Source organism: Rana temporaria, chromosome 3 (assembly GCF_905171775.1).
Source record: "Rana temporaria chromosome 3, aRanTem1.1, whole genome shotgun sequence".
NCBI classification, from domain to species: Eukaryota; Metazoa; Chordata; class Amphibia; order Anura; family Ranidae; genus Rana; species Rana temporaria.
The window spans coordinates 66132135-66146119 of NC_053491.1; the positions used below are offsets into that span (position 1 = coordinate 66132135).

The 13985-nt window shown below is 45.0% G+C and overlaps 1 protein-coding gene across 2 annotated transcripts in view; it reads right to left on the bottom strand.

Annotated features, from left to right (window-relative positions):
* MYO5C (myosin VC) overlaps positions 1–13985 on the bottom strand; it is a 212488-nt gene that overhangs the window by 21657 nt on the left and 176846 nt on the right. For both annotated transcript variants that reach the window (XM_040342694.1, XM_040342692.1), the window contains exons 37-40: positions 12285–12435; positions 11104–11386; positions 10307–10481; positions 10053–10133 (exon numbers count right to left, since the gene is read on the bottom strand). In XM_040342694.1, the coding sequence (XP_040198628.1) occupies positions 10053–10133; positions 10307–10481; positions 11104–11386; positions 12285–12435 (690 nt within the window). The remainder of the gene's footprint in view (positions 1–10052; positions 10134–10306; positions 10482–11103; positions 11387–12284; positions 12436–13985) is intronic.

Below are 13985 nucleotides of genomic sequence, written 5' to 3' on the forward strand. Positions count from 1 at the left end.
GAGGAGCCACTGGTACCAGGAATAAACTCTCCTTTTCATTTATAATCCCTTTCTGAAGGCCTTGATCCACAATAGTCTCCAAGTCGCGTTTGTACTTGACTACCGGGTCACGGCTTAGAGGGGTATAAGTGTCATCGTCGTCCACGATGCGGTGCATCTCTGCAACATAATCGCATCTATCTAGGACGACGATGCCACCCCCTTTATCAGCCGGTCTAATGACAAGCGATTTGTTAGAGCATAATGAATCGAGTCCGATCTTTTTCTGCAAGTCAGACTCTGGTAAATTTCCTGGATTTGAACATTGGCATAGTGGGTGACAGGTTTGTCACGAGTACTTTTTTTAAACCGACAGACAGGAACTCGTTCATTCCTGTGGACAGTTGCCACTACGGTCCATGGCTAAAGGCAGTTCCTCAGGGACAATACACCAGAATCAGACGCAACTGCACAGAAGTTGAAGTCTTCGATACCCAGGCAACTGTTCTATCAAACAAATTTCTTGAGAAGGGGTATGACCCGTTGATACTGGACCAGGCGGTATGCTCTGCCCGTAACATGGAGAGAGAATCCCTGTTAAAGGTGCAGACTAAACAGGAAAACAAAGTCTCCTCTTTGCCATTTATAACTACTTTCTCAGTACAACATCAAAATATTAAACGTTTAATCAGAAAACACTGGCATATACTGCAAAGTGATCTTGTACTGGCACCTGTGTTACCAGCAAGACCATCTGTGGTGTTTCGCGGTGCCTCCTCCTTGGGAGCCAGTGTGGCCCCAAGTGTCCAGGACCCCCCTAGCGAAACAAGAATTTTCTGGCAAACCCTTACGGGTTATCACAGATGCAAAAACTGTCAGGTGTGTTCTCTAAATAAATGTCGAGATCGGAAGATCACCCATTTCTCCTCCACTAGCACTGGTCGAACATATGAAGTGAAACCATTCATTACCTGTTCCAGTAAGGGGGTGGTTTACTTACTCCAATGCCCCTGCGGGCTTCAGTATGTAGGGAGGACCAAGAGGGAATTAAAAATCAGATTAAACGAACATATAGCTAAGATAAGAAATGGCTTTCCAAACCATTCGGTTTCGAGACACTATGATTTGGTTCATCATAGAAATCCAGAGGGGACTTTGTTTGTGGGTATCGATAAATACAAACCGAACTGGAGGGGGAGTTCCCTAATTAGAGAGATCTCGAAAACTGAAATGGCATGGATCCACAGATTGAGGACATATCTTCCTCATGGCCTCAACGTGGACACTGACATTAATGCATTTATAAATAATGCTTAGTCCATGGTGGTCAGTTTTGAGACTTCTCTGGCAGGGGATTGAATTTTTCTGTTCTGACGGAAAAAACTAATCATGGATACACTGTTTGGTGACAGCCTTCATTGATATTAGGGCAAGTCCCTTTTTTCCAAATTTTAGATTTATATATTTTTATGTTGATTTATGGATTGGGATTAATTGTTTCGAATCATGTACTAGTTTTTATTAATTGAATATTCCCCGTATTAGGGGTTTATTGGGTATTCACTTAAGATCCATAGTGATCACATTTTGTAATATATGGGACTTTGATTATTGTGGTTGCCCATATAATAGAATCAATTTAATTATCACTAATTAATATATTTATATTTTCACATATGTACAAGATTTAACTTTTGATTAAGTTTAGATAATTTTACACATGTCCCTTATACTCTGAATTTAATTTTGGATATGGGCCATATAATAACATGTCGAGCTCACTGTGTGACACTGCCACGACTTTCTCACTCATCCCTTTATGATACGGGTGAATCTGTCCTGAGAATGGCTAGTACAACGCCCTGTGGAGCGCAACCACTGGGTTTTGTTGGTCCGGCGCATGCGTGAGTGACCCACAGTGAGGCTTGGTTACGATTGAAGGTGGTTTGATTGAATTTTAATTTCTTTTTAAATTCTCTTTATTGAATGGTTAACTCGATGATGCTCCATGACACACGAGGTGTAGTCATGGGCACAAGTTGATATTTACTGCCACTAACTGTTTAATGTGAGCTTCAAGCACTCGAGCCGTGACACATACAGTCCCGCCCCTGTGAGGGTGGTCCCGTCATGCCTCGCCTTGGTGAGTGATGCGCGCGTCATAGGTGTCAGCCCCCTTTGGGCGGAGCTGTCATGCGTCCTATGGGCATTGAGTCCTGGACAACCCAATGACCCGGATGTTGATCTGCTACACTTCCGGCGTGCGCGGGGATCCCGGAGCGGGGTCTGGTAATTATGACTCGATTGTTTGATAGCCTAATGTGTTCCTATAAAGAGGGGTGGCGTCCCGCGCCACTCGTACCCCGAGACGAAGTGATTTCTCACGAAACGCGTCGGGTGGAGTGAGTGACGTGTGGACGCCATCCCCTTCATTTCTCCAACGAGTGGCTTTTGTTCCTGATACGTCCGGCCGGCGTTACAGGCCAACTGCTTGGTTTATCAACCCAAATGTGAGTTGTATACCTGTTTTTACTTTATTTTAAATAAATTCACCCGGATTTTATGCTATGTGGAGCCTGTTTTGTGTTTTTTCATCATTGAGCACGGCATGGTCCCAGCGCAAGTGGTGAACTTTTCTGCGGATTTGACATCTATGGTGGAAAGACATGTTGATAGTGGTCCGGCAGGACCTAGATTTCTGGTAAGCAGCTGTGTGATCGGTGGTGGATTCACGTTTAATGCTACAACCAGCGTCTTTAAAGCTCTCACGGGTGTCTTCATTTTCACTTGGATTTATCACATTCATTTCTAAATTGAAGTTTATGGACTTTATTCACTTATTTGTGGTTCTTTAATTCCAATTTATTTAATAATTTGTCACGCCTACGTGGCAATTCTCACTATATTGCATTGCTCAGTAGGGCCAGGTGGCTTTGGGCCCTCTGATCACATGGGATTACTTTAATGGTGTATAAATTCAGATTGTTAATCTAATAATTTTTTAGCACATGCACCTCAGTACACGTTCAATATGTTTGATTAACATATGTTCATTTTTTGGTTTAGCGCAATTAATCTTCCTTTTTTATATGCTTAAAATCAGAGCTGGTGCAAGGATTCTTGACACCCTAGACAAAACCTAATTTTGCCGCCCCCCCCCTTGACTCCACCTCTGACTCCACCTCCTTTGCCCTGACCATGTATACCCCACCTTTTTAATGCAGCACCCAGCAGCTTCACCAGCACCCAACAAATGCAGCCTCACCAGCGCTCATCAATTGCAGCCTCACCAGCGCCCATCAAATGCAGCCTCACCAGCGCCCATCAATTGCAGCCTCACCAGCGCCCATCAATTACAGCCTCACCAGCGCCCATCAAATGCAGCCTTACCAGCGCCCATCAATTGCAGCCTCACCAGCGCCCATCAATTGCAGCCTCACCAGCGCCCATCAATTGCAGCCTCACCAGTGCCCATCAATTGCAGCCTCACCAGCGCCCAGCAATGCAGCCTCACCAGCGCCCAACAAATGCAGCCTCACCAACACCCATTAAATGCAGCCTCACCAGCGCCCATCAATTGCAGCCTCACCAGCGCCCATCAAATGCAGCCTCACCAGCGCCCATCAAGCCGATCAAGACACAGACATAGTCCTCCATCACTACTGTGCCTCTGACACTATGTGCAAACGGAGCAGTAGCTGCCTGCTAATGCTGCGACTTAGTTGCTTGCTGAAGAAAGAAGAGAAAACCAGTGGCTGGGCATCCTAGATAGCAGTGCGCCCTAGGTGGCTGCCTAGTTTGCCTAGTGGTAACACCGGCCTTGCTTACAATGATCAGCTTTTATTTATTTATTTAAAACCTTTATCTTAAAAGAAAAAAATGTGTAACTACAGTACAAGCTGAAGTACAGTAAGTCTGTTGTTTTTCAAAAGAACAAGCTTTCTTGCACATGTAGCAGTTAGAGGAATAAGACAAACCATTTACAACTGACAGGGGTGCTTAAAATCAGAGCTGGTGCAAGGATTCTTGACACCCTAGACAAAACCTAATTTTGCCGCCCCCCCTTGACTCCACCTCCTTTGCCCTGACCATGTATACCCCACCTTTTTAATGCAGCACCCAGCAATGCAGCTTCACCAGCACCCAACAAATGCAGCCTCACCAGCGCCCATCAAATGCAGCCTCACCAGCGCCCATCAAATGCAGCCTCACCAGCGCCCATCAAATGCAGCCTCACCAGCGCCCATCAAATGCAGCTTTACCAGCGCCCATCAATTGCAGCCTCACCAGCGCTCATCAATTGCAGCCTCACCAGCGCCCATCAAATGCAGCCTCACCAGCGCCCATCAAATGCAGCCTTACCAGCGCCCATCAATTGCAGCCTCACCAGGGCCCATCAATTGCAGCCTCACCAGCGCCCATCAATTGCAGCCTCACCAGCGCCCATCAATTGCAGCCTCACCAGCGCCCAGCAATGCAGCCTCACCAGCGCCCAACAAATGCAGCCTCACCAACACCCATTAAATGCAGCCTCACCAGCGCCCAACAATTGCAGCCTCACCAGTGCCCATCAATTGCAGCCTCACCAGCGCCCATCAAATGCAGCCTCACCAGCGCCCATCAAGACACAGACATAGTCCTCCGTCACTACTGTGCCTCTGACACTATGTGCAAACGGAGCAGTAGCTGCCTGCTAATGCTGCGACTTGGTTGATTGTTGAAGAAAGAAGAGAAAACCAGTGGCTGGGCATCCTAGACAGCAGTGCGCCCTAGGTGGCTGCCTAGTTTGCCTAGTGGTAACACCGGCCTTGCTTACAATGATCAGCTTTTATTTATTTATTTAAAACCTTTATCTTAAAAGAAAAAAATGTGTAACTACAGTATAAGCTGGAGTTTGGCTTCAATTTCCAAGTGTTTCTAACTGTGCTAGTATATCTAACACTCCCCTTCCCCCTGACTGAAAATGCTGCTATCCAAAGGTGCCCCAGTGCTTCTTCATCCAGAGTGGGGGCACTCTAATAAAGGAAGTGCGTTACTGACCAGATCACCAGGTGAAAACAGAGGGAGGGAAAAAAAGCCCAATAAAAAACAGAAACAAATGCAGCCACCACATCTATGGAGGGGACTGGTAAGCTGCAAGATATTACATTTTTGGTTGGGGCTTAATACCGCTTTAACACCCTCAGCTCACTATTCGCCAAGTATGAGTAGAGGGGCTGTGTAAAATCTGAGCCCCTATCTGAAATTTAGTGTTCTAGAACATGCTGATTGTTACCAAGGGCCAGATTCACAAAAGGGATACGACGGCGTTTCTCATGATACGCCGTCGTATCTCTGTTTCTATCTATGCGACTGATTCATAGAACCAGTTACGCATAGATATCCCTAAAATCCGACAGGTGTAATTGTTTTACACTGTCGGATCTTAGGATGCAGTACCGCGGCCGCCGCTGGGGGGAGTTTGCGTCGTAAACCAGCGTTGGGTATGCAAATTAGGAGTTACGGCGATTCCCGACGGTTTTTCGCGTTCGCTACGTCGCCGCTAGTCTAGTTTCCCGTCGCAAAGTAAGTCGTTTTTTTTTGGTGCCTTAACTTTACACAGCAATCGTATTGCTGTATAAAGTATGGCCGTCGTTCCCGCGTCGAAATTTAAAAAATAACGTCGTTTGCGTAAGCTGTCCGGGAATACGGAATTACGCTACGCGCGTCGCCGTTCGAAAAAATGACGTCACTTCGCGCAAAGCACGGCGGGAGTTCGGAAACGGAGCATGCGCGGTAGGTCCGGCGCGGGAGCGCGCCTAATTTAAATGGCACACGCCCATTTGAATTGGCCCGCCTTGCGCCGGCGTAGGTTTTCATCGCAAGTGCTTGGTGAATCAGGCACTTGCGATGAAAAATTGCGGAGGTGTAACGTATCTACGATACGTTACGCCGCCGATCTTCTATGTGAATCTGGCCCCAAAGGTGCTGCTCCAGATACAATTTAAGTTCTAAGGGCCAGATTCACGTAGAATCGCGGCGGCGTAACGTATCGTAGATACGTTACACCGCCGCAAGTTTTCATCGCAAGTGCCTGATTCACAAAGCACTTGCGATGAAAACTACCCCCGCGGCCTCCGGCGCAAGGCGGGCCAATTCAAATGGGCGTGTGCCATTTAAATTAGGCGCGCTCCTGCGCCGGACCTACTGAGCATGCTCCGTTTCCTAACTCCCGCCGTGCTTTGCGCGCCGTGACGTCATTTTTTTGAACGGCGACGCGCGTAGCGTACTTCTGTATTCCCGGACGTGTTACGCAAACGACGTTAAATTTTAAATTTCGACGCGGGAACGACGGCCATACTTTAGACAGCAATACGATTGCAGACTAAAGTTAGGGCACCTAAAACGACGACTAACGTTGCGACGGGAAACTAGACTAGCGGCGACGTAGCAAACGCGAAAATCCGTCGTGGATCCGCCGTAACTCCTAATTTGCATACCCAACGCTGGTTTACGACGCAAACTCTCCCCAGCGGCGGCCGCGGTACTGCATCCTAAGATCCGACAGTGTAAAACAATTACACCTGTCGGATCTTATGGCTATCTATGCGTAACTGATTCTATGAATCAATCGCATAGATAGAAACAGGGATACGACAGCGTATCAGGAGAAACGCCGTCGTATCCCTTTTGTGAATCTGGCCCTAAGCATTTAAGGTAGCATCTGCAATAATAACTACTCCATTTTAGCAAGGATGATTTTGAAAAATAGATGCATCATGCGAACAGCTTCTAGTTATTCGTACTGTATATAGAAGGCATATCTAAAATAAGCTACTTGGATTGGATATTCTTGCACCTGTTCGCCGTAACTGATTTTAACACATCAATGAATAAAGTGTGGGCCACTACCCAGAACTGAGAAGACAGTTTTACGCTGCTTTAAATGTCACACTCCAGTAGTTAAACCAGTGCTTGCTTCATTAAGACAAGAGACAGCAAGAAGTCACTTATTGTTTTAAAAAAAAAGTGAAAATTAGCATGTTCTGATGTACACAAATATTACCAATATCAAGGCACTATGATAATACATGTTATAAGGGTTTCTTTAAAATCACTGCAAGGCAACCCAACGTAGAACTAATTTTTTTTTTTATTTAAACTGAAAAAAGCCTACATTATTAAAAGTTTCAGCTTTTTTTTTTTTTCTTGCAATGCCCACCTCTAATCCAGAGCTACCCATCACAATAATCCCATTCTGCTACTTGATGCCACCATTTTCCTGGCTGAATGACAGCCATCATCATTTAAATAACTTCTGCTGACCTAAGCTGTCATGGACCAGTCCCCTGGGGAATGTCACTAAATGGTGTTCACATGTTAAAACATGAGCACTGTTCAGTAAAGGGGGAAGGACCCATGACATCATCAGATGGATGGAAAAACCTTGGGAAAAAGGTATGTACACACACACACACACACACACACACACACACACATATATATATATATATATTATAGAAAGAAAAAAAATTCCCTTTATTTCTGTTACGAAACATATCTGCCTGGTATATGCCGTGGGAGGGATTCCCCCGGCAACATTGATCGTGTTGATGGGGAAATCAAGTGAGTAAAAATGGCATCATTTGTGGCTTGCTTAAGGGAGGTGAAAGAGTTTATATACAAACGACATAAAAAAGGATTGAGATGAGATGTACAGAAGAGGAGGGGGATGAAAGGATTAAAAATGTATCCTACAATTAATTAAAGTACCGTACCATGGCTCTGCTGCTGATCCCTTCATTCATTTATTTTTCCTCTGATAAAATACTCACTTCCTCTTCTGTGAAGGAATGGAAGGGCTCTCAGGTGTAAACAGCACACTGGGCTAGATTCACGTAGCTGCGCCCCTTCTTACGGCTGCGCAGCGTATCGTATTTACGCTACACCGCCGCAACTTACAGGAGCAAGTGCTGTATTCACAAAGCACTTGCTCCGTAAGTTGCGGTGGCGTAGCGTAAATGGGGCCGGCGTAAGCCCGCGTAATTCAAATGTGAAAGGGGGGCGTGTTTTATGCTAATATGTGATGACCTGACGTGATTGACGTGATTTACGAACGGCGCATGCGCCGTCCGTGTACATGTCCCAGTGTGCATTGCTTCAAATGACGTCGCAACGACGTATTGGTTTCGACGTGAACGTAAATTACGTCCAGCCCTATTCGCGAATGGCTTACGCAAATGACGCAAACAATTCAAATTTCGAAGCGGGAACGACGTCCATACTTAACATTGGCTGTGCCACCTAATAGCAGGAGCAACGTTACGCCGAAAACGACTTACGCAAACGACGTAAAAAACTACCGAAGGGCGCACGTACGTTTGTGAATCGGCGTAACTAGGTAATTTGCATACTCTACGCCGAAAACGACGGGAGCACCACCTAGCGGCCTGCGTGTGAATGCACCCTAAGATACGACGGTGTAAGAGACTTATGCCAGTCGTATCTTAGGCTAATGTCGGCGTATCTTGCTTTCTGAATACAGAAAGAAGATACGCCGGCGCAGATTTGAATTTACGCGGCGTATCTATAGATACGCCGGCGTAAATTCTCTCTGAATCTAGCCCACTGTTTACATTTGTGATTGCTATGATTGATCAAAACAGTGATCACAAGATACAGAGCCACTTGGATCAGCTCTGTACACTTTGTGATCTGAACCAGCTATTAAAGGGTGTGCTGACCCAAGGGGGATCTCTGCAATGCCCTCTATAAACATTGTACAGTGGTAGACAATAGTTAAATTGCGGCTCTGGAAGCGGCCGTTTCTTACTTCTTTCGAATCTGTGCAAAAGCTAGTGCGCCGTCAGTCTACTATGGGCAGGGATAGTACAAGCGTGTTGTCTATGACATTGCGTATTTTCATGCTTTCTAAATTGATCACGTCTAGGTCAAATAGTGACTATTTCCTATATGCTCTTTTTTGGCACTGATGGAGTGTTTTGGGCTAGACCTGGGGTGAAAAAATAAATCTCTCATTTATTTTCTTCAGGTGCCTTTTACCTGCTGATTTTCAACCAAACCATAATCTTCTCTTTACTGCTTATTTTAGATATATTCAGTTACAACACACTGCAGAGGCACAGTTTGGTATGTTACATTAATCAATCAAGCAATTCCACAATGTACGATTACCTATGAGGCCAGAGGATGCCCTAAAATATTTCACTGAATCTGGTCCCCTTGGGTAGAATCTGAACGCACTATAACGCCTGAAGGGTGTGGGTCTCTCACCATGTATGTTCTGAATATGTACTAATATGCACTGTTTAATGCTGTGCTACCTGTCTATGTAAGCAGTATTCACTTTGGTATTTATTTGGTATCTTTTACAAGCAATACAAAAAAAAAAAGACATTAGTTAAATTCCACCTATATTTTACCCACTTATGACAAAGCGACAGGTTTGCTGGATATCGTTCACTCTCCAGCCTTGAGGTTAAAATATTTCAGTGAAGCTTCATGGGATTGAAAGTCGAGGACCTTAGTATATAATTACTACCATCTTATGTGCAAATTATACAGTATGTGTGTTTCTTACAAACAAAGACAAACATTTCACTGAGTAGTGTGTCAACAATGTTTACACATTTTATTATCTGGAAAATTAATAACTGCTTGAAGCAATATGATTTGTATTGTTCTTTAAAGCGGAATTCCACCCAAAAGTGGTAACTACGCTTATCTGACTCCTCCCCTCCTCTGCTGCCACATTTGGCACCTTTCAGGGGGGTAGGGGGGAGCGGGTACCTGTTTTTGACAGGTACCCGCCCCCACTTCTGAGAGATCCCGCCACGTCGAGATCATTCATAAGTTTGGCACCCGTCCTCCTTCCGCCACCGGGCAATTCACAGAGCGCAAGGCAAACCAGCTGTTTCCCTTACAGGCAATGGCAGCGGCGGCAGCACCCGAGAGCCGATGGCTGTGGGGGTGTAGGGGGGCAAACTCTGCTTTAACTATTTGAGTTTTAGAAGCTGTACCTACTAATCACAAACAACCTTCCCCCGAGAAAAATACCTTATGATCTGTCTTACCTGAACTTTGCGTACAAAAGAAGGTGTGACGCGTTTCTCAAAATCATCAATCGGAGTGTAAGAGTTGAGGATCTTGGCGATCTACAGCAATACAAAAACCAAGACAAAATCATCCATAGCATTAAAATTACACTTTAAGCCTTAATACCCTAACGGGTAGAAAAAAATAATGAAAGCAGCATTGCCTTTATATGGCCATATTCAAAAACGCATACAAATTGATACTAAAGATTTACCCATTGAGTAAACCATACCTGCAGAGGGGAAAGGGCTGTACATCGCTCACATATTTCTTTGGCATCTTCGTCTTTGATCTTTTTCACCTGCAGTAACCATGCAGCTTGGGAAAGGGGCTCCAGAGTCTCCTTGGCTGTGCTTCCTTGTAGATTCTTCCCCTGCAGCCATTCTTCTAAATAACTTATATTGCATCTACAGACAAACAAAAGGCTTGTTTTCCCATGAAAATATCATCGCTGTCCATCAAGAATCAGCATATTCATAGCAGAGTGGCATTCATTTGGGTAAAATGTTTCAAACCAGAAGGAAGTCAGTTTGTATCATATTGTATATAAGACATGTAACTTTTAGGGTGCACGCACATTGGTCATGGTTGAACTGAACCATGCCTACGTTTGATTGTCTTACCTCCTCCTGGCTGGCCTGCACTCACACTGGGCACCTCTGCTCATCAGGCCACAATGAACCCTACTTCTGTTCTCAGGTATCAATGTGGAGCTCTGTGCTCAGTGCTCACACTGAAGTAAACAGCACCAGACCACGTGACCCTTTTCCAGGACCACCTTTCTAAGTGGTCCTAGGCACAGTACGCTCTTTAGACAGGTATCTGCACCCCCCTCCCCCCTGAAAGGTGTCAAATGTGACACCGGAGGGGGGGGGTTCCGATCAGCGTAAGTTCCACTTTAGGGTGGAGCTCCACTTTAAGGGTTTCATAGGGTTCTCCGTAAAGAAGATCATAGTTTGTTGTTATTAAAACTTTCTGTAGCCAAGCATACATCTTTATCTCTTCATTTGACATGATTAATGTCCATACCTTATTTGCATTCCTTTTCTACAAGAGCACATGTCCTTACGCAGGAAAAGGCTATTTAGTGTGACAGTGGCAATCAAGAAGAAGAGTTGCTTCACAGCTTGTTTCTGAAGTTCAGGGTCCATGCCATGCTGACACATGGTGGTATAAAAATAACTCAGCTGCTGGAGAATGGACGTCATGGTATATGCATCTGTGTCATCAATGCTAGATGAGCGTTTGCGGAATCCTGTGGGTTTCGCAACCGATATTCCATGAAGGCTTTCATATTCCAACATCCCGGGCACTGCAATAATACATCATCAGACAGTATTTAACTACACAAATACATATTATCATTAGAACCAATGCCACCAGTGCTGAGGCACACCTGATGAGAGATGGGTAGCCACTATAACACCTAGCACTCTGCTCATGTACTAATACAACGAAATTATGTCCAAGCTACCATCTTAATGGCCATGGGGAGCAATCTAAAGGGACTACACAAGTTCCTCTTGTGCTTGAAAGTGGATTCTTTATAAGTCTTCACAAGCACCTCAATGGTCATGATGAGCAGTCTAAAGGAACTTTACTGGTTCCTGTTGTGCTTGCACAGTGGGTCGTTTGTAAAACTCCACAAGCAAAGGGAGGGCACAGTATGACAATGCCATCAGATTATATCAGAAATTATTTATTGCCTACATTCATCCTGAGCTCTCCTGTCTCACAACGCTCAGATGGTAGCACAGCAATCAGTAAGGCCCCGTACACACGGCCGAGGAACTCGACGTGCCAAACACATCGAGTTCCTCGGCCAGTTCAGCCCTGAAGCCGCCGAGGAGCTCGGCGGGCCGAGTTCTCCCATAGAACAACGAGGAAATAGAGAACATGTTCTCTATTTCCTCGCCGAGCTCCTCGTCGGCTTCCTCGGCCGAAAGTGTACACACGGCCGGGTTTCTCGGCAGAATTCAGCCAGAAACTCGGTCGGAAGCTGAATTCTGCCGAGGAAACTGGTCGTGTGTACGGGGCCTAACAGTCCACCTTGCACTAGTTTGGCTTCAGTAGAGTGAAGTATTTTTGGTAGCTATGGGTTACTGCACTTTCTTCCATACACAGTTTGACTACATCGTACATGTATAATTTCTCTTTGATCTCAGGATTTGCCATTTTAAATTATATAGGCTTTCAAGGTGCTTCCTTACCTATCATTGGCTGGAGATTGTTCTCCATCACTGTAATGAACTGATGGTAGACACGAATAGCCAGATCACTGATAATCTGTCTATATTCTGATAAATCAAAATTCTTCAGACAGTTCTTATTCTGAAGTGGCACATTGTACTTCATGAACTCCTGCAAAATGGAACCACATGAAGATTATTAGCAGAGATTACAGACTGAACAGGAAGGATAGTGACGAGTGTCAGTGATGGGGAATTCGGACATTATGCTTCTCTCTTAGTAATGTTACGTTCTACTCACAGAAACCCTATAGCACAGCGCCCACCTACATTTGTATGTCTAAGTGAAACTATATTTAGTGGAAGGCCTAAAGCCGAACTCCAGGTTTGATCTTTCTTGCATACTTACATTGGTCAAGTTTGGAACATTGTAAGGATGTATATCTCATACCTGAGGGGCCTCTGACAAAGCTGGCAATCACTGTAGTAGTTGGTGCTACTGCAGCAATAGCTGCAATCCTCTGGGTCTTGTGCTAAATGACTTCTCCTCTGCACAGGGGGTTGCTCCCTTAGAACTGCCGCCATTCACAGAACGTCTTGTATTTTTTAAAATTAAAGGTTTAATTCAATTTGCTTTAAAGAGGCTCTAAAGACTCGTATACATTTACATTAATCCTTTTACGCCCCACTAACCCATATATGTGGCAGAAAAAAGCTGGGCTTTAACACCCACACACCGCACATATGCCTCACTGGGCGAGCAATGTTTGTGTGTTGGGAGCCAAAAACGTCTCTCTGTCTTGAGAAAATATCGGTAGCTGGAGGGATCGTCTTCCCATCCAGTGACCACTGTGGCAGCCAATGACAGTAGTCAGATGATCACCGATCCTTTCCACCCCCTGGGTGTTAAGAAAGGTTAAAGAGAACGCCAGTGCAGATGGAAAGGGGGTTAAGTAGATCCAATAGCAGCATAAATCCATGATTATTTTTATTAAATAATGTGCATAACATCACATATTTCTATGTTTTATGAGCTGTATCTTCTATGATTGTGGCACGGAATTGAAATAACTTCCACCTGGGGAGTGCACTCCTGGTTATCACGTGACCTAGCTTTCGGGATTACATGTACCAACAGGCTTTGCTAGTGTGCATGCGTTCCACCTCTCTGCTCTGCCTCCCAGGCATGCCCATTGCTTGCCTCTGACATGCCACTTTTCTGCCTGCCAGCCTTAGAGAGGGTTCAATGCAGAGGTGGAGCTGCTGCTACCATCCCAAGGACCCAAAGTTTCTGTTGCTGTAGCCGGAGCCTCTACCAATGATATCTGTGGGAAGGCGGAGCAGAGGTGGAGCTGCAGTGTTCTCAGATGCTGGGATGCCTGTGCATGCGCAGTCATCATTGTGGCAAAGTAGGCACCTTATGATAGAAGACTGGCGGAAGTGCTTCACAAACGACAAAAAATTATAACAAATGAAGAGCTTTCAAATATCAGTTTAGACCTATTGGATAATGTTATTGACAATAAACATAAATTAAAAAAAGGAGTGTTTAATAACACTTTGACTTTGTCCTCTGCAAAGTAATTTAAGTCTCTGAAAAGAAGTAAAATTAGACATGAAACATGCAAGTCCCCTGTGACAAGGCAGGTGTCTAGAAAGTAACAGTTGGGCTGAGATAGGAGCACTGAACTATACAGTGAGAAGGGGGTCGTCTGAAATCAC